We start from the raw sequence: 21,560 nt of genomic DNA on the forward strand, positions 1-21,560 counted from the left end.
TAATTTATGAGAATCTTTTTATACCTTGAATCGTTTATATTCTATTTGCAAAATTATTTTTGCCTATTTCGATTGAAAAATTGATTTATTTACTCGAAATCGGTTAAAAGAGATCAATCATTAAAGTGATTCGGCATTGATATATCTGGACAGGCGTGAATACCTCGTGATATTTATTCGAGTTATAGTACAAGCGCAAATATACGATGCGAGAAATCGTGGAAGGTAATTAATCATTGATCCCGACCGCCGCGAATACTTAAGATTTCCTTTCAGTAACTTCTCTTCTTGATCAAGTCGCCCATGGTCGATACTACTCAACGAACGCCTCCGTGTTTTTCATGAGATGATCCACATTTAACGACTTATTGATTGGGAGCGCTCATTATATGTATAACCGCGATAAATATACTCGCGATTTTTAACATTTTCTAAAATTTAATACAAGCTTTCTTCAGTAATTAAACCTGATGTCGCGCGACTAATCTTTTTTTTATTCAACTATATGTAATTTATGCGTCGATTTTACATGCCGATTTAAAAAAGTGCAATTTAAAAAAAATGAATAAACTTGTTATATTTATATTGGTGTGTGTGTGTGTGTGTGTGTGTGTATGTGTGTGATACGAAATATTAAAATATTAAAAATCAAATTATTTTTATTGTAACTTTTTAATAATTTTAATGGCAATACTAGAAAATTGGAAATATATGTGCTGCATATGTGTTTATTAATTTAATTTTTTATATAGTTTATATCTATGTGTTAATGATACTTATGAATAAAATAAATATTTTGGGTACGTGTGTTATGTTTGTGTGATATTATTCTTTATTTAAAAAAAATGCACGTGTAAATATTTTTTGATGAATATAGCAGCCTGAGTGTATAAAGTTTAATTGCGAGAAACATGGAAGAACGAGCTTCAAATATTAACAGAAGTTCCAAATATTAACCCTTTGCACTTGGTATCTCAACCTTCTGTCAATACAATGTAGAATGAATATTGATAATATCATGAGAAAATATCGAATTGTGCCGAATGCGTAAAGTTACTTTATCAAATTGATATAAGTTATTGTTGCACAATTGTGTAATATTCTCTCTCTATCGTATATTGCATTACGAAATATGTATACGAAGTATCGCGAAAACAAATGCCCCCTGCCCCTCCCCAAACGTAAATTTAATAAGCAATGGTTCGTATGAGCCACTTGGATGATAAAATCGATAAATAAGTTTTTAATATAATTTGTGTATATTTTTATTCAAATTTAATATCGCAAATAATCGGAAATAATTCCGATCGCGAATTATTGTGAAATATTTAATATCGCACATTTTGCACACTGTTGACATATTAATCTTTATTTTAAATATAGGTTGTGTATGCTTTTTCCCTCTTTTCTTCCACATAAACAGCATTTATTGTTAATAAATATCGCAATTTACAAAAGAGAGGAATATGAGAATGTGCAAAGCGTTCTCTTTTTATTATATAATAAATATACTTCTAGGGAGATATATACAACCATGTCGTTCCTATACTGTCTTAACGTTTATTCATTTATTTATTCACGTTACATTATTATTCATAAAGAATATCAAAGATGTTATAAAGTTGGCTACCGGGTTTCTTCGCGATAAAAATCATTATTTATTGCACGACTGCCTCTCGGCAAACTTTTTAAGCTATATAATCGCACCGTGTTTGTCCCCATTTAAGGGAAGGGAGGGAACTTCACACATTGCTTGAAGTTTAAGGTCAGCCGTATATATTTGGCCTCTGTTCTCCCAGCCGAGTGCTCTTATCGACGGTCGTTTCTTAACGATTATGTGAGTGTGTCGTGCAAACTTGTGCCCACCCACGTATTGAGAAAGAGAGAGAGAAACACTCGCACGATCAGAAAAGTATGCGAACACTCGGGTGCTCGCAACCAGTCCTTCATAGGACATTGACTTTGAGATATCGTCGTCGACGACGACTGGCTGCGACGGCGCTATCTCATTTCGGCTTATCACACTTGTTTCGCTCTATATCTTATCTCCCCGCGCTCTGTATCTTCTTAAGTCACCGCCGCTCATGGCTCATACACGCTCCATTTCTATGATTCATGAAATGGTCGCTTAGCTAGCTAGCGTACATTTGCCTTTATTAACGAGTCAAATTTAATTAGCTATCGTTACTATGAAACACTTTTTCTTCGCAGACTTTCGACTTTTCTTGCCACTTGATACATAAGGTTTTTACATGCGATTTATATCTTTTTTTTACTCCTATGTGCTTTCCGATAAAAATTTTAATAATAAATTGACAAATATTCAAATAAATTTTAAACAAATTTTTTTCTAGTGATAATTGACGAGAAATGATTAAAATTTATAGCTATTTTTTATTGTAACGTTAAAATTCTGAAAAAGAAAAAAAAATAATTTTTTAGTATGTGTAAAACATTTTTTAAATAATCTAAATCCACACACTATCTTTATGTTGCATTTTCCTGCTTTGATTTTCAAAGTCTAAAGTTCGAAATTGCGATAAAAGTGCTACGTAAAACCTTGACACTGATTAGTGAAAGAACGACAGGCTTACAAAAATGTAGAAAGTCGCATTTGTCGATGCGAGACTTAATCCTTGTCGATTTATTTTTTTATTATTTTTCAAAATAATACTTTACAATGACGTTAAGAATATAGCGCATATATGGCGATAAATTGAAAAAAATTTCTTTTATTATTATAATCATTGATTGAAGATTCTTGTCACCGATCTTTATACACGTTGACAAGGACTTTTCAATTAGTCAAATCATCATGAAAAATGATAATATTATGCGGTACAATGCGCTATTACTAGTATTATGTATGAAGTGTATTTATAGTATGGTATATAATAGTAGCGATTGCGAATAATAATAAAAAATCAGTATATTGAGAACGGATATTCCATCGCGCTATTAGCGAGAATTCGCAAAAACAAGCGAGAGTGTACACATATACATATTACAACTGACCGCAATGTGGAGTAGCAATTTGCATAATTGCAAGTATAGTATTTATCTACGAGAGAGAGAGAAAGAGCCGAGGATAATAATAATCGTGCGGCGATTGTGACGCAGTTCGATTTTTAACGCAGAATAAAACATTGCGTAATAAAGCGAGATTGCATTATTTACAAAACTCGTCGGAGATTTGAAGGCGGCTCATCGCTCATTCCATCACAGAATTTTAGTTTACGGTAGAGTAGAAAGAATTGAATAATAATGATCGTCATATAAATTTGATATAAAATAAAAATAAAGAATATTAAAAAAACGCGACGAATTATATTGAATTTTTAAATTTGCAGAATTTTTAAAGCATTTGCATAATTTTATCGAAAATTTTAAATTCATTTTTATATTTTGACATTAAATTAGTTTTCTTCTACAATCAGACGTATTTAGGATTTTGTTGGAGGAGCGAACGATTACATTACTTTAGAAAGGCGAGAAGAATATTTATAAATTTTTAATATAGCAATTGTTATAATATAAAAACTCGTGAAATCCTGTGCGTGTTCCTGAGAGCCATCGATCCACCCGCTCTTAATTTACAGTTGATTCGAAAATTGCAAAAGGAACAAAAATCGAGTTATATAGTATACGCAGCCTCGACATCTATAGATTTAAACGACGTTATACGGAATATTCATCGATACTATATTTTCCTATCATCACCGTTTACCGTGTGCGAATAAGAATTGCTATTCGAGATATCGATTCACTATGGGAAAATATGTAAATCCGCCGGTGATACTAACGAGCACGTGCGATTGTACGGTGTCGACGTAGAATATGAGCAAGTAGTGGAGAGTCACAGGGATGAAAGGGGAAAAAGAAAAAAATTAAAAAAGATCCTCACACCCTTTCTCACTTCTCTCTCTGCGAAGATTAATTCCATGTGGATTGTGCGTGCGATGACGTATAGTCAAAGAATAACAATCGAAAAGAGATATAGATAGAGATAGACATTTATTTAATATTACCTAGAGAATTGATTTTTCTTCATATGCAAAATTGCATTGAAAGTCTAAAATGAATGATGATTTAATAATAAAGAAACAGAAACATTAATGGTATTAAAATATTACGCGTGTTAGTAATTATTTAATACTTTAAGAAAAAAATATTGAAAAATTAGAAACATTACATTATTTAAAAAATAAACGTCATATATACAGGAATATAATTTTAAAAAATAATTCTCTTTGAGAATAATTTGAAGAAGGAAAAAAATGAAGAAATAAAATTGTGCAACTATGATGTATATCATTTAATTTTTACATCCATTTTCGTATATTTTTTAACCTTCTGAATTAATCTCTTCATGAAAAAAATAGAGAAGACCGATAGCGAAAAAACACCGTCAATTGAGTCATAAATCAATGAATACTGTTTAACTAATAATTGCGATAGTGGAGTTGCCATCCTTTTTGTTTTCTGCATTCGATTTCTCTTTCTCTCTCTCTCTTTTTGTATATCCCCTTGCGCGGCATACTTTTTCTTCTTGGAGCCGTTTGAACTGCAACGACCCCCGCTTGGAATTACATTATCGGCACTGCCAAGTTCACTTTTGTTTACATTCGACATGCTATACGTAACTGTGAACGAGGGTGCGCGTTTTTCTCACGGACTCGCGAATGATGAAATCGAAATTTTCTGGCAAAAAATTCTGGATTTGTTTTAAATTGTTTTAGAAGCTATATATTTCTCTCTATAGTTTTCTTTCATCTAGAAACTTTGTTCAATTATTCATTTAAAAATTTTGGAATGTAGAATAATTTTTACAAATTACGAATCGAAATGTTTTTATTTTATCTAATTTTAACTGTCGCTATATTTCTTTCAAACAAGAATTGAAAATTTGCTTTTTAAATTCTGTTTTATTTATTATTACAAAATATAGGAACATCGCTACGTTGAAGCTATTGTTCGCTATACCTGTAACGCGTCTCTCTATTATCTTGTAAACCGCCTTTTATTTCCAGACATTTATTTTTACATGTATTGTTATGCGCGCGTGCGCGTGTTCCGTTACAACGTGCTTATTCAACAGGTTTACAACGAGGCGCGTAGCAAGAATCCCCATAGTAGAAATCGCTCTCGAGTCCCTGCGCTTATGTTTCATAAATGGAGCAGAAATTATTCCTCGTACGCGAGCTCCCGCCGGAGAGCGATAAAATCGTTCGCAACACTCAGTGGCACTCCCTTAAATCTCTCTCAATTATTTACGAAACTAGAAAGACAACACTCTCGATACGAATTGCAAAAATAAATTATTAAATTTAAAGCGAAAAATTAAGCCAAAAATCGATCGAAATTGATACAATTTTAGGAAAATTTAGATAAAATCGCGAAAAGTTTTTGAATGTATATATGTATAAGAATTGTATACAATTGTAAAATTATTGTGACTCATAAAGAATCATTTAATTAATAATATTTTTCCCCCTGAAATATTTTATTTAATATTATCATATGATTTATATAAGAAAATATCTATAGATATATATAATATAATATATAATTAAATATATAATATATATATTATATAATATATAATGTAATATAATATATATAATATATAATATTATATACAATAAATTCAAATCAATTTATGTATATTTTCTTTTACATAATTATATCTATTGTTGAAAAAATATATACATGCAGTTGAAATTATTTCTTTCCCTTTACTTTGCGAAAGTCAGGAAGAAGAAAAACTTATTTGTCAAAAAGAACGAAGAAAATGAGTGAATTTTCTACTTTGTAATCGCTCTCTGATAAAATTGCATGAGATTATTATGGCGATTGTTACTCTCACAATCAGTGTTGCGTGTATCTAAAATTAAATGCGCGAGCATTAATATGTAGTACTGCGACTTACGCTGCTCATAAAAGTCCTTGATATCATTGAGTAAAGATCTCGTCTATCTTAGAATTAGAATGCTGCGTTACAATTTTACAATTAATGTTGCATGCGTTAATCACCATCATCATTTCATCGATTTTGCAGCTCCATTTTCTGCGAATATCATCGGTAAGTATTTCTGTTTGGGATTCTCTTAAATTTATGAGCTGCCTTGCACATAAATACGTATGTACTAAATACGTAAGTACTTTGCCTTTTTTCTGATTTTTGTTTACAATTTACGTTTCATAAAACCAATTATATGGCGTACATGTAAATGAGCCAATGAAAATAACTTGTGTTTATGGCGCTCAATGATGTAAACGTCATCACAATGTGTGTTTTTACGAACTTTATACGACCAGATAAAAATCTTTACAATGCAATCTTTCATCGAAAGCACAGTACGGATAATTAAGTACTCGTCAGACTCTTAAAATCAGATTGTCTCGCAGAAAAAGGTAGATATAGCTTCATTTTAAAACAGTAAACTATTATCTCGGGATTCAAAAGATAATGTTGCAACTTATCATGTGTATAATATACGATATATCGAATATTTTTACTCGACACATTCGGCAATGAATTTACACGCCTGCTTTTTGCATTCAAATTCTTCTTTATTTAAGATATAATATCGAAAATGCTAATGTGAAGGTGAGACGAGAATCTTACGAAGAACCAGAGACATTTTCGCCATTTAGTCATTAAATATGCGTTAAGAATGGATTGTAAAATTTAGCGCCAGACGATCGTGTTTAACGAAACGACTTAAAAATGCATGTTTTAGAGAAATAATATCCCGTTCGTTCACACGCTACGTTAGAAATACCGCACGTGCACACCGTCGACGTTGGTATAGAGAGGGGTACGTATTATTGATTTTTCGAGGGTCGCCGCCGTAATCGAGGCTCATCTCGATTAGATTGATTGGTAATGATCGCTTGCTGACCGCCTGTTTACACTCCCATACCGGCGTTGATTGCGCGGCGATAAACATCCGAGGATTATACGACTAATGCGATTAGCTCATTCATGATTCTTTCCGCGGAAACTGTTAAAAATCAGGGCAACGGTGGGGAGGAAACTTTGATCTGTTTTCTTGGCGATTGCTCGAGCAATTTGCAATAATTTTTCTGATTATAATTAAATATAATATTAAATATAATAATTGACTTTTTATTGCACAACGTGTGTACAATATTTTGCTCAATTAGATGACAGGTTGATTTTCAGACGGAAAAATTGACAATTAATTGTTGATAAAAAATTAGCTAATCTATGAAACATTCTATAGCATAAATTACATAGGGTAAATTTAATTAACGAACTATATTTTTAATAAAATATGCTAAATTCTTTATTTTAACGTGATTTGAACGGACTTATGGCTCCATCTGTTGTGACTGTTAAAAAAGTCAGCTAATAGAATTTAAGAAAATTAAAAAAAATATATTTTAATATATCTTATTGTATATATGTTTATCTCTCCCCAATCTTGAAATTACATAAAATCAAAATGTTTTTAAATTCAAATCTGGTTAGATTATTTATTTTCTAGATGGTTTATCATGAGTTAATCTTTATATAGAACTATACTTCTCGTAGGAAGGCAAATGAAATTTATAATAAATGTGCCATGAAAAAGATTGTATATAATAAATTTTATTTTCTACTAAATTAATGTAAAACTTATGATATATGTATATATCTTCAAAGTGATCAAGCTATCTCATATAATCGTAAGGGGCTGCACACAATAAAAGAAATAAGGAACAGAAAATAAGAACAGGAAATAGGGAACAGTTTAATATAAAACACATGAAATATAATTTAGTAACGCTAAATAGAAGAACAGAGAAATAGTACTAAGGTGAAGTGATGAAATTTCTGTATTTTGCGTTATTAAATTACATTTCATATGTTTTATATTAAATTGTTCCTTATTTCTTGTTCTTGTTTTTTGTCCTCTATATTCCTTTTCTTATTCCTTTTATTGTACGCAGCCACTATATTTGTATATTTTAATATATGTATAACACAAAAATAATCGTTGAAAAGTTTTCATCATGTTCATGAATATGTAAATGTACATGAATAAAAAAAATGAGAATTTTTAATACTTTTATTTGCTGGCATATACTTTTTAAAGAAAGTTATGTAATTCGTTTTAATGGAAAAGTTAACATATAATTTCTTAACTCTTTTTCTGAATTGCGCACTTGTTAATTTTTGGTAATTAATACATATACAAATAATGTTATATGTATATACATGCAATACACTCACCGATACGATGCGCAACAGCAGAGCTCTATGGTACAAAGCGTTGATCTATAACATATAAAAAACACAAATTATTATATGTATACAAAATATTTTTAAAATAATTAATATTTGAAAAAGTCAATAATGCGCAATTAAACTTTTATTCTCGTATCGTAAAATATATTTAATAAAATTACGTCATATAAATTATTAAACTTTTTAATTATTTTTTTAGATCTAAATTTATATAAAATTTCATTTTTAAAAAGTTAAATAATTATAAATTGTATAAACAAATATTAAAATTACATACATATATATATATATATAATATTTTTTATTATTAATAATCTAATTATAATAAAGTTTAATGTAATTTTTTTTTATTTTTTTGTAAATTATCTTAAATATTCAGATTTATTTATTTATTTTTTTTTTTTGCAAATTATATACATATATACATTTTTTTATTTTATTCCAAATTTTTTTCCAAAATTCTTATATTTTTATATATTTATATTAACTTATTTTCAACTTTATTTTAATAAAAATTTAAATAATAAATTTATAAATTATATATATATATATATATATAAATATATAATTATATAAATTATATATTATATAATATTAATTTATATATAAATTTATAATTATATAAATAATATAAATAAAATATAATTATATAAATTATATATTATATAATATTAATTTATATATAAATTTGTTTTAATTATAATCTGCACGGAGAGAATTTTCTCTTAGAATTTACTCTGAAAATCATGGTAATAATGGGACAATATAGTATGGAAAGAATTTTATGAGAATTTCTCTGATTAATATTTATCACAATAAAAATAATAATATCTATCACAATAAAATATAAAACATGTTTGATTAATTTTACTAAACTGCATGGTAAAGTTATTCAAACATGTTTTATATTTTAACGTGTAGATATTATTATGTTTATTGTAATAAATATTAATCAGAGAAATTTTCATAAAATTCTTTCATACCATATTGTCCCATGATTACCATAATTTTCAGGGTAAATTCTAAGAGAAAATTCTGTGTGTGTGTGTGTGCGTGCTTACCGCATGGATGCTTCGTCGATACCCGATGCCTCCCCGGGCCTCCTCCTCCTCTTTTGTTCGTACTTTAGCGTCTTTTTGGCACTTACACAGCACACGCTCGCGAAAATACGATAACGCGCGCGCATTAATTAGCAAAATAAAATAATCGTACGACAATTTGAACGACATTCCCGAACGTTAATCGTACGCGACTCTATACGGCACTTCCGATTTTAATCGCGCGATACTTTATGCGGAACTCCCGACATTCATACATGACTTTATACGGCACTCCCGCTTTTAATCGTACGCATGTTTTATGCGCTTTTGTTAATTATATACGACGCCTATTTGAGAGAACAGCACGCGACAGTTATAATTAAACAAAGCTACGATCCGCGGGGCGCGACGCAAGATATTTACGCGGAGTCGCCGCAGTGATGCCAACTGACAAAATACGCGGGAAGCGGGAAGTCGCCGCAGTGATGCCAACTGACAAAATACGCGGGAAGTCGCCGCCGTGATGCCTGTGAAAATAATTAGAGATTATAAGTCTTTTTCGCGATTCATCATTTGATCGAATAAATGATATAAAATACATGTTTAAATCAGATCCAGATTAAATAAACGCCGAAATTATGCTACGTAATTAAAACATATTGAGATATCGCACCATTAGACGTGTTCAACCTCACCTGTTCATCGCTCGCATGCGATACTTATTTATGCGCAACTCCCGACATTAATCGTAACTTTTTATATGCCATTCGCGATTTTAATCGTACGCGTATTTTGGGCGCGATACTCTTTTTGTTAATTACATGCCACGTATATTTGAGAGCAGCACGCAATAACTATGATTATACGAAACTACGATCCGCGGACGCGACGTGCGAAATTCACACGCGGGAAGTCGCAGTGATGCCAACTGTCTAATTAGAAATTATCACTCTTTCGATCATTGAAAAAATCGATTAACATAGAGCGCTTTACTCGGCGTGACAAGCGCGTCGAACAATATTTTGATCGACCAATCAGAAGAAAGAAATATTTTCCTCTTACTTGAGAGCGGTTTTTTTTTTATAGTCTTTCGCGATTAATCATTTCGTCGAATAAATTATATAAAATATATATAAATTAAGAAATATTTTTATCGGCTCTCAATATTAATAAATAAATATGATGTTTTTTAAAGTCGGCCAATAGAGCCAAGCGCGAAAATTAATTTTAATTTTTCGGAACTGTATCTCTTGGTTTGAGATTACTAAGTTCCATTGATTAATTAACCTCGAACTTACAACGGAAAAATAGGCGAGAAAAATATTGGTCCGAATCTCAAATCAATAGATACAGTTCCGAAAAATTAAAATTAATTTTCGCGCTTGGCTCTATTGGTCGACTTTAAAAAACATCATATTTAATTAAAATATATATATGTTTAAACAGATCCTCAGATTAAATAAACGCGGAATTTTATGCTACGTAATTAATAAATATTGAGATTTTGCACTGCCGTGGCATGTATGAACTTGTCGAATTCCTTTTCTAAACGCGATCGCGACTAGTATCGAGATATAATTCGCATTGATTATTACATTCATCGATTATTAAATTAGTGATAATAGACACGAAATTGTATTGTGATGATAAATCTTTATCGTCAATTATATATTAATAATATTCGAACCTACCGATATCCGTTGGTGCGATGCGCAAAATTTATGTGGCAAATTCACCGCAGTGCAATGATGCCAACTCACTTTAATCGTCCCGATTAAAAAAAAATTCTTCTCAAGTAAGAGGAAAATATTTCTCTCTTCTGATTGGTCGATGAAAATATTGTTCGATGCACTTGTCGCATCGAGTAAGGCGCTCTATGTTAATCGATCTTTTCAATGATCGATTAATCGCGAAAGACAGTTGGCATCACTACGACGACTTGCCGCGTAGTTTGTGACAGTTGGCATCACTTGAGCGACATCCCGCGTAAATTTTGCGTCGCGCCTCGCGGATCGTAGCTTTGTTTAATTATAATTGTCGCGTGCTGTTCTCTCAAATATGTGTCGCGTGTAATTAACAAAAGCGCATGCAATATGGATACGATTAAAAGCGGGAGTGCCGTATAAAGTGACGTACGAATGTCGGGAGTTGCGCACAAAGTATCGCGTGATTAAAATCGCAAGTACCGTATAGAGTCGCGTACGATTAACGTTCGGGAATGTCGTTCAAATTGTTGTATGATTATTTTATTTTGTTAATTAATGCGCGCGTGTTATCGTATTTTCGCGAGCGTGTGCTGTGTAAGTGCCAAAAAGACGCTAAAGTACGAACGAAAGAGGAGGAGGAGGCCCGGGGAGGCATCGGGCAACGACGAAGCAACCATGCGGTAAGCAGATTATAATTAAAACAAATTTATATAAATTAATATTATATAAATATATTATTTAAATTTTTATTAAAATAAAGTTGAAAGTAAGTTAATATAAGAATTTTGGAAAGAAATTTGGAATAAAATTAGAAAAATGTATATATATAACTTGCAAAAAAAAATAAATCTGGATATTTAAGGTAATTTATAAAAAAAATAAGCAAATATTACATTAAACTTTATTATAATTAGATTATTACTAATAAAAAATATTATATGTATAATATACATAGTATAAATATGTATATAATTTTAATATTTGTTTATACAATTTATAATTATTTAACTTTTTAAAAATGAAATTTTATATAAATTTAGATCTAAAAAAATAATTAAAAAGTCTAATAATTTATATGACGTAATTTTATTAAATATATTCTACAATATAAATAAAAGTTTAATTGCGCATTATTGACTTTTTCAAATATTAATTATTTTAAAAACTATTTTGTATACATATAATAATTTGTGTTTTTTATATGTTATAGATCAACGCTTTGTATTGTTAGAGCTCCGCACCGTATTGGTGAGTGTATTGCATGTATACATATATAACATTATTTATATATATGTATTTAATTACAAAAAATTTACTTGTGCGCAATTCAGAAGAAAGGGTTAAGAAATTATATGTTAACTTTTCCATTAAAACAATGAATTATATAATTTTCTTTAAAAAACTGAAAGATATATGCTAGCAAATAAAAGTATTAAAAATTCTCGTTTTTTTTGTTCATGTACATTTATTCATGAACATGATAAAAACTTTTTGGCAATTATTTTTGTGTTATATATTAAAATATACAAATATATAATCGTAAATATAACACAAGACAATTTTATTCGCAATTCTAATGTCCTATTACTATTACTACATCCAGATCAGAGATGTATTACACTGAATGTTAAATCATGAATGTGATTATTCGATATCTCCAATTGACTGAGAATGCATAAACAGTATACTAATATTCATTAATGCAAACTATTGCAAATGCGAATGCAATAGTATCAAATACCTCATATCCTTAATCATAATACCTCATTAAACCATATTAAAGATATTATTAAATGAGAGATACAAATATATTTATTTAAAATTTATCGGTATTAAATTTTTTTATATTGTTACTGTAAAAAGTAATACATTTTTAGAATACTGACCGACTTTTGTCCGCAAAGTAAAAGGTGATGTTATTGCAGATGATCATAAGATATAAATTGTAATATGCTGTACGTTTTGCAAACTTTTATTTTTTCGATACCAATTAACGAAGTTAACTTGTCACTGCCACAAAATAAAATTGATGACTAAATCAAATTGAGTCTAGGTAAATGAAGGGAGCAGACGTTTATAATATGTCTAATCGTATTTATTTGTTCATGTAGTGTAATAGTCGCTATATGTTTAAATACAGGTGGTCTATTGCAGAAACGAATATACCAAAACTTAATAATGTACACGCTATTTAAGTGATTCTTTAAATAGATATTTATCGATTACATCGTCCAACAAGAAGGGAAAAGGGAAATAGTGTTAATATATTAATTTCATAAGATGCAAAAACTCGACGAGTCGAGGAAAGTAAAGTTGGTAGAAAAGCTTCTAAAAGGGCGGTTTTCGCAGGAATATAGCATTGATTTGGTAGTTTTACATAGGAAATAGAAAGAAGGTAAAGTAAAAAATACAAAAAAAGAAATAAAATAAAAGAATATAGAAGAAGATAGAAAAGGGGGAGGACAATCTCTATACAAAAATAATCGGCGTGAAGCAAGAAACTCAAACGCTCGGGTAAACGCGAGAAATAACGCTATGATACAAAGTCGACGAGATAATACTTTTTTTCCTTAACGAGATTAGACTAATTATAATCTTCTCTCACTTCTCTCATCATGGAATTACTCTTACAATCTCTCATTCTCTCCCGCTCGCTCTCTCACTCAAATCTTTTACGCACATCATGTTGTACGACAATGGCTACAATAATAATAATTGATATTGTGATGTAAAACGTAACACATTAACGCTTTGCGAACGAGCGAGAAAATCCTTAAAAATCTAATTAATCAATTAATTAAATGTCATGCGTTTTACGCTGCTTGTGTGCAGAATTATAGGGCGATCTGCAATTTTACGCGGCTCGGAAATCTCGGGTGTGCGAAGACAGATTTTTACAGATCAATCTCGAGCGGAGCAAGAAGAAAAATGGTTTTCGAATTTTCACATGCACATCGCTTTTCTCGCTCGAGTATCCACTTTCCGGCCGCGTTCGTGTTTTCGCGGGTAGCGATTAATTAATAATTAATTAATTATTCCATCACCGGAAACGGTAAAAAAACCAAATATCTTACATAAATCTCTCTCAATTATTCTCTCTTTACAATGTGAAATTCTTCATCTTTGGTAGACGTTACTAAATAAATATCGTCGCTTAGAGTAAAGGGTCACGTGCTGAATGCAAAGGTAAAAGTTTGCACGCGGCTCGTCGAGATAGAAAAATTCGAAGAACGTCGCTTTGGAGAAGAGTCAATTCGTCGAGAGCTTTTCTCGCTTGACGGACTCTCGTCTTCTTTTTTGGTCGCGGAAGAAGCTTCTTCTGTTTCTCGAGGGTTTAAAAAATGAATCGCGCGAACTATATATAATATTTTCCGGCTAATATAAGGTATTCGTCGTGAGCCGTAACGCAGGCTTCAATAATCGAAAATCGCGCGAAAGAATTTGAGAATCGCGTTTTTTTTTCTGATCGTGAGAGACTACGCACACTCGGAGGGGAACAAACTAGAAAAATATACACACCTATACCTGCGGTATACGAATCCGGTGCTCGAGGATGCTGCTTTTATGTCGTAGTGTGGCGCGAATATGTCGGTATTATAATCCTCGCGTATAATCATGCTATATAAGTATTACGGTGCATATGTGTGACTGTGCGTAATAGATAAATACGATACTCTAAAAACAAGGGAAAACGAATGTACGCAAGTCGTCGATCGGGGCTTCTTCGGGGTATGCCGTGTCATCCGAGTGCCCGGATGCTGCTGGACGAAATAATCCTTAATTGGATGACCCAATTGGAAATTGGACCTTTCGATCTTTCGTTTGCGTAACCAGTACAAACTGTTATCATGCAATTTGCAAAGCAGAGTAAAAATTTTAATCTTTTATTATATATCTCTGATAAGTAGTAAGCTAGAAGCTTCACTTCTATACTTAAATGTCTTTTGACTTTATATTCATATCAAATATTTTCTTCAACGAAGTTTATTCTTGTCAACTTCTATTCGTGCGCGCTTGTTAATTAAAAACAAACATGGTTCGTATAAATAATTCGTATTCGAAGATTGTCGAATTGAGATTTAAAATTGAAAATTGGTCTCGTTGCCACTTTCGTTTCGTTCTTGCCGAACGAAGCAAAGTCGCCTAGGTCGAAGGGGAGACTCGCGAACGCGACAATAGTTTTTTTTTTCACTGGTCAGCGCTGACGCGTCCATCGTCGTTTTCAGGGCAATTTCCGGTGATAATCTCGGATTCTCGGACGAGTCGCGGGTTTTTCTTTTACTCGCGTTTTACAAATAAACCTAGCCTAACGCTATGTCACATTATATAAACTCGACGAAAATTTTCTACTTACTTGGTCTGCCTATTCACTAAGTAGCCTCTATTTTTTTCGCGCGCCATTCTCTTTTTCTTATGATTGTGATCTATTCCGTGTTGCGTTTCTCGGCATGATGCTTCACGCATTCTCGAATTTTCGCAAGCCAATATCCGGGACTACTCTCTCTCTTTATATTCATGTTTACAGTTTTCAAACGCAAAATCTTGTTATTAGGTGTGTTAATTACTCGAAGAGAATGCGTGCAGCGAATTGCACAACAAGGAAGACTCATACATTCCTCGCACATCTCTCCGAATAAGCTTCCCTTTCTCGAATAATAAAAACTCCCACGTTAATTCGCAAGATTAATTCAACTCTGTCAGAATCCTATCCTGCAACAAATCTAATCGCTTGGTAGAAATTGCTACAAGATCATCATTTAAGGGAGAGATGAGCGTCATCTGTCTACACGTTGCAGAGCCGCACTCTTCAAAGAACAATTAATCAGGGTTGAAAAATTCTTCCTTCTTGACAATTTCCGGTCGTGAGGACACCAAACAGACGCTTAGCACGACGAGCTCTTGAGTTCGCCGATGTCGGCGATGTTCTGCAGCAGGGGCGCAGCCTCGTTGCTCGCTTGGGACTTGACGTTATAGCGTTGTTTGCTCAAGGCCGACAGCAGGCTTGCATTGGTCGACATGAGACGCGAATTCGCGGCACCCAGCGCGGCTATTTGTTGCTCCTGCGCGTCGATCACGCGCTGCTTGTACGACAACGCCGCCGACATCTTCTGCTGCTCGCGACGTAGCTCCTCCTCCACGGAGATTAATCTACAAAACAAGAACGTTGTACTGCGATTAAACGTGATTGTGCAGTAAAAAATAGAGAGAAAGATGAACCGACAGAAAAAACTACAGCGCGTCTCTTCGGAAGTATGTTTCCTCGAAACGATCTTTATTCTTTCGAAAGGCTGTTTAAGGATCCTGGAACGGTTGCATTATACTAAAGAATAAAGAACGTCGAGGAGTTAAGCACACGTAGAATTAAGCTTCGCCTATGAACTCTCTTTCTCTCTCTTGAGCTGCTACTTATTTTAGATTGATATTCAGTTTATTAATGAAATTTTTTTAAATTAGAAACTCTGAGAGACATTACAGCAAAGTTGAAAAAGAATCAAGCTCATCACGATGCATAGTTAATGAAACAACATCGATAGATAAAAACAAAGCTGCAAAAAGCAATAGAGTGTTTGGTGCAGAGTTTAATAGATTTTTCAAAAAAGTATAATTGAAGTATAAGATATATAAGAAGCCTTTCTATAATTAATTAGGTAACGTGTGTCTGTTCTGTAATACAGTCACGGAGCGAGCAAATGCATATGTAAACGAAAAGGAGAAAAAAGAAATGTCCACACAAATGTTGAAGAGTCTGAATAAATTCGCAATGAAATCATGTGACATTTCTTTTTTTTATGACACGCAAATAACTGCTAGGAATCACGAATATCCGTGCACATGAGCAGCACGAAACGTGTTGAAACGTGTGTCGTGAAGGTGTGACGGTGTACGATGAATCGACAATCGGTGAAAGATTGAATAAGATTGATTGGTGAACGTAGATTTTCATTCACTTCAATTTCGAGCGGCGAAACGCGACTTCGCGGTGTTTTCGAAGTATACGAAGATATCTGATATACATGTAATAGATATAAAAAATGTAAGAAAAAAGCTTGTAAGAAATATAATTGACTCTTACACCAAAGATCCAGATCAAGCCAGAGTATACCAAATGCAGCGGATAGAATGCACAGGAACACACAATCAGTTAAACATACATCATTTCGATAAAGTAGCCGTTCATATATACGGATGAGTGTTTCCCCATTAGTTCCGTTAGACATAGAAAAAGTTGGATCCGCGATTAGACCAAGTTCATTCTCTATAGTATATAGTACGCGAAATAAAATAAACAACAGTTCTTTTTTCAATTAAACAGAATCTCTGTAACCGCGTTATTTATCGCTCATAAAATTAAAATCTATAGACAATTGATCAAAAAATTTGACATGAATCGCAAATTCTTTATTAAATCATATATTTCTTATGAAAGTAGAATATCAAATTTGAATGTTGTCAATTTAAATGTGTCATTTTACGACACTTCTGTAGAATTTCTTTACGAAGCTTTCAAATGAAATGAACGAGTCGAAAAATGAGGATATGGAAGATCGAGAGCGGCTGAACATGACGAGATGTCCAAGTGAAAGACGCATAAGAAATGATAATGATCCACGATGGTATCAGGGTTCACACTCAGGCAAAGAACCGGTAGTGGGTTAGCGATACTAGGACGGAAATGAAGATGAAGTACCTGGAAATGATGCTCTTCATGTTGTTGTCGGGCGCGAGGTCTAAATCGGCATCGTCGGTAGCACCTAATCGCGCGCGTAATCGCAGCCGATCTACGCTATTTTGCAACCTCTCCACTTCATACATATCCACTTCGTACTGGAAAGGAAGAAAACACATGGCGTATTAGTTACAAGAAAGATAGAAAGGATATTCGTATAAGTAGACGATAGATTACAGAAAATTACTATCATTAGTCGTTCGTACGTCATCAGTGGATATCTTAAGACAAGTAAAGAATCTGTTATTTACGATTTGGTTTAATACAGAAGAACATTTGAAGAATTACAAAGTATAAATAACAGTTAATTCGTTCGATCAGTTAATGGTTAAAATAATGCGTAAAATAAATTGCAAGTATATCTTTCGTTGAATTACCTGATCGATGCTTCGATGACTGCGAGACTTGCTCCGCCTGGTAGTACAATTCTCCTCCTCACTAGTGTCTGATAGGTCTCGCGTAGAATCCAAGGAAAGCCTTCTTCGCAGCTTTGTACAGCAGACGTCCTGTGCGTGTTCCGAGTTGTTTCTGTGGGTTTGATTACCCTGTCGCCACTGGTTCTGATTATTCCTTTGGTGATTTCGCACGTTGTTCTTCGGTGGTGGGGAGGGACTCAGGTCGACACCTCTCACACTGTCGACGCCGCCGCCACCGCTGCCTTCTCTCTCCTCGGAACTGCTGCTGTCTCGTCTACCAGTTCTCGCGTGATTGGACTCCATGTGATAAACGGGATTGGCGAATGCCAGCGGTGCCGCGCCGAGGATATGCGCGTTCGCGTTGTTGCTGCTGAGATCTACCGGACTGGAGCTCTGGCTATAAGCGGCGAAACTCTGGTAACCGGAAGAAGCCACGTTGCTCAATTGTGAGATGGAGATCTGCGAGCCTTTCTGTGATTTGGATTCCGATACTTCATCATCCGCGTATCTTAGTAAATCGGACAGCTCGTCGAGGTTACCGTTGGCGGACGTGGCGTGATTGTTCGTTTTAGGAGGATTGTAATTGTTGTTGGGCTGATGATTGATGGATAACGTGAGATTCGTGGGTGGATTGACGACCACGTTCGCGTTCACCGTGGTCTTCGAGACATTGTAGTTGCGCTGCTGCATTTGATTGGCGTTCTCCTCCTTGTGACAATGATTCCGGCTAGCCGACCTCGAGACATTGTAATTGTTGTGATTGTAATTGTCCTCGCGATCGTGAATATCGAGATTCTGCAGACGCGCGATGTTGTGTCGATGCTGTTGTTGTTGCTGCTGCTGCTGCAAGACGATGCTTCCGTTGCTCGACTGATTGTTTTGCGACGAGGTGATATTATAATTGGAGTCTTTCAGATTGTTGTGACTCTCGGAACGCGTGGGACTCGTCGGATGAGTCTGGCAGTGATTGACGTTCGCCAAGCTCGCACTGGCTGTCAGTCTGTAACCAGGTCCGGAACGATTGGACCCGAGCGGCCTGTGCTGCCGTGTGATTGGCGTTGGCGAGCGCGAAACGAACGCCGGCGGCTCCAGAGGATAATCGTCGGAGCTGATTTGCAGTTGCAACTTGCCGTTCGTCGGCAGATAAGCGTTTCGCGGCAGAGTCGCCGCCCTAGCGACATTCGGACTGCGCGAGCTGTTGTGACCAAGGGTGTTGGTTTGCAGCACCTCGTTGCTGTCCCTGATCGTGCCGTTTATCGTGCTATGATTGCTCAGCGTCGACGTGGCCGAGATGGAGAGGTTCGTGTTACTGTTGGCGATTGTCGGGTCGTTGTAGCGGAAGATATTATTCTGTAGGTTCGGGTAACGATGAGCGGTAGGTACTGGACTCGGACCCGGCTGGTCTAAAGCCAAGGAGATTCTGTCGAGGATCTCGGGCAGTCGTGACGGCGGCATCGACGGCGAGGACGGTGCTATCGCTGCCATACTTTCTCGCAAGAGAGCGTGCAGCAGAGACAACTGCTTACCCAAATCTATGTAGCCGTCAAATTCGAGCGAAGTATTGGCTGGCGCGTCCTTTGGCAGTGGGCTCTGTGTGTGTTAAGTAGAAAAATATGTTAAAATATGTACCGATAAAAAAAAGAGAGAGAGAAAGAGAAATACTTACGCTAATTAACTGCAAGAAATTCTTCATAGACGGAGCTTCACGCTCGAGTAAATCGTTCATGAATTCCATAAAGTTTTCCTTGCCCTGGAATCTCGTGAAATTTGCGAGCGTCTGGAGTGTTTTTGCGACCAGAGTGAGATTTCTCGCTGCTTTCTCGTTCGGATATTCTAAAGCGAAAATTATTTGTTATTCGTAAAAACGATACGCGTTAATTAATAACGCGATCGAAGTGTCACTTATGATGTTTCGACTCACCGTGCGTAATATTAAAGAGAGATGGACTGAGAATGGCGGGACAGAGGAATCTCAGAAAGATTGACGCGGAAATGAGATTGTCTGCAATGTCTTCCCGGCCCAAGTCGGCCAGACGTTCGCGGAAGATGCGGAAGCACTCGCGCAATTCCAGCGGAAAATGAGAGTGGCTCGATAATATTCTGCTCCAGGCTAGCTCTACGGCGTTGCGAAGGTTCTGCTGTTGTTTGTGCAACGCGGCGACGGAAGCGACCTTGAGTGGATCCACTTCGCAATCGCCGCCTTCGACCGCACCTCTCACAACTGCTCCCAGAGTCTCCTGTAGATATCTGTCCCCGGTCAGTTTCAAGTAGGCTTCCATCGCCTTTGTAGCTAACGAATTCCCTCGAAACGTGAGTCTTTCATCATCTGAAATATCGACGAACAAATAGCAATTTATAAATTAACAAGCTGAAGAGATTGAATAATATAAAAAAATTAATTAATCTTAATGAAGACCGACCTATTCGATGAATGTCCATCATGACAAGATCTGCGAGGAATTGCGGCGCCTTTTTCTCCCGTTGCATGACTGCCACTAAGGCAGTCGCGATGTCTTCCTTCGCCTTGACACCTATGACGGGTTCCAGTTTTTCGCATAGCGCCGCGTAGTCGGTCTTTAGATATTCCAGAAACTCTTGATAGACCTGAACTGGCAATATGTCAACCGATTGAAAACGGCATTTTACTCTTAATGCGGGTGGCTCCTTGAGAGGTCCTTTGTCACCTACTACAGTATACCATTTCTCCGTCAGATAACGCGAGGTCACATTGTGCACCGGTATACTGACAGAACCTAGAAAGGAGAATCGTATATAAAAACATACACCTAGGCACGATATTGTATTGCAATTAATTAAAATAATTAGCTCGTATAAATCAATTTAATTTTAAAACAATCTGGAAAAAATATCGAGATTCTTCGTAATTGGATGCTTACCGATTAAAACATTTTTGTCCCTTTTTTTCTTCCTATCCGCCTCCCTGTACAGATTAACCTGGATCGTGTTGACAGAGGGCAAGTGGTGAAAATCGAAATGCTCGCCCCAGAAGCACAAGTCAGCCTTTAGCTTGGCAGTCGTTCGCGCATATAAAGTGCTGTCTAGGCAGACCTCGCAAAAGTATCGCTTCTTTGCAGGTACGCCCTTCGCCTCCAATAACCAGATCTGTAGGGAATTGTCCGTTCGGCGTGTTTGTTCCGCATCCGGCTGAACGGATTTCCTTAAGCTTTGCAAACAATAACAAAACAAACTCATTCTCACATTTCCTTCTATATGATATTGATTCATAAATTACAAATAATTTGATTGCATAATTAAAAAAGGATGATTTAATTTTCTTGAAGCGAGAAGATTTATATATATTTTAAAATTAATTATAATAACATGGTTTGCACTCGGGTTTGCAAGACCATTTATTTCTGATAATGTGTAATCTAGTTTAACAGAAGTATTTAT

General features: G+C 34.6%; 2 protein-coding genes across 24 annotated transcripts in view; one reads left to right on the forward strand and one right to left on the reverse strand.

Moving 5' to 3' along the window:
- LOC145935871 (uncharacterized) overlaps window positions 1-21,560 on the forward strand; it is a 271,196-nt gene that overhangs the window by 162,993 nt on the left and 86,643 nt on the right. For 2 of the 4 annotated variants that reach the window (XR_014425293.1, XM_083037596.1), the window contains exon 8: window positions 12,214-12,251. The exons of the other annotated variants lie outside the window; for them this stretch is intronic. Coding sequence is in view for 1 of the 2 variants with exons in the window: in XM_083037596.1 (XP_082893722.1) it covers window positions 12,214-12,251 (38 nt within the window). In the remaining variant the exon portion in view is untranslated. The remainder of the gene's footprint in view (window positions 1-12,213; window positions 12,252-21,560) is intronic. 4 annotated transcript variants of the gene reach the window in all.
- Raskol (Ras GTPase-activating protein raskol) overlaps window positions 13,077-21,560 on the reverse strand; it is a 370,271-nt gene continuing 361,787 nt past the window's right edge. For 19 of the 20 annotated variants that reach the window (XM_083037555.1, XM_083037556.1, XM_083037557.1 and 16 more), the window contains 7 exons: window positions 21,044-21,330; window positions 20,567-20,899; window positions 20,068-20,472; window positions 19,813-19,979; window positions 18,108-19,736; window positions 17,692-17,828; window positions 13,077-16,172 (listed from right to left, as the gene is read on the reverse strand). In XM_083037555.1, coding sequence (XP_082893681.1) covers window positions 15,887-16,172; window positions 17,692-17,828; window positions 18,108-19,736; window positions 19,813-19,979; window positions 20,068-20,472; window positions 20,567-20,899; window positions 21,044-21,330 — 3,244 coding nt within the window. In that variant the 3' untranslated portion in view covers window positions 13,077-15,886. The remainder of the gene's footprint in view (window positions 16,173-17,691; window positions 17,829-18,107; window positions 19,737-19,812; window positions 19,980-20,067; window positions 20,473-20,566; window positions 20,900-21,043; window positions 21,331-21,560) is intronic. The other variant, XM_083037550.1, reaches the window with a different exon arrangement.

This window comes from Prenolepis imparis, unplaced genomic scaffold (genome assembly GCF_030444845.1).
Source record: "Prenolepis imparis isolate NDT839.2.m4 unplaced genomic scaffold, iyPreImpa1.0 SCAF_5, whole genome shotgun sequence".
Lineage (NCBI taxonomy): Eukaryota > Metazoa > Arthropoda > Insecta > Hymenoptera > Formicidae > Prenolepis > Prenolepis imparis.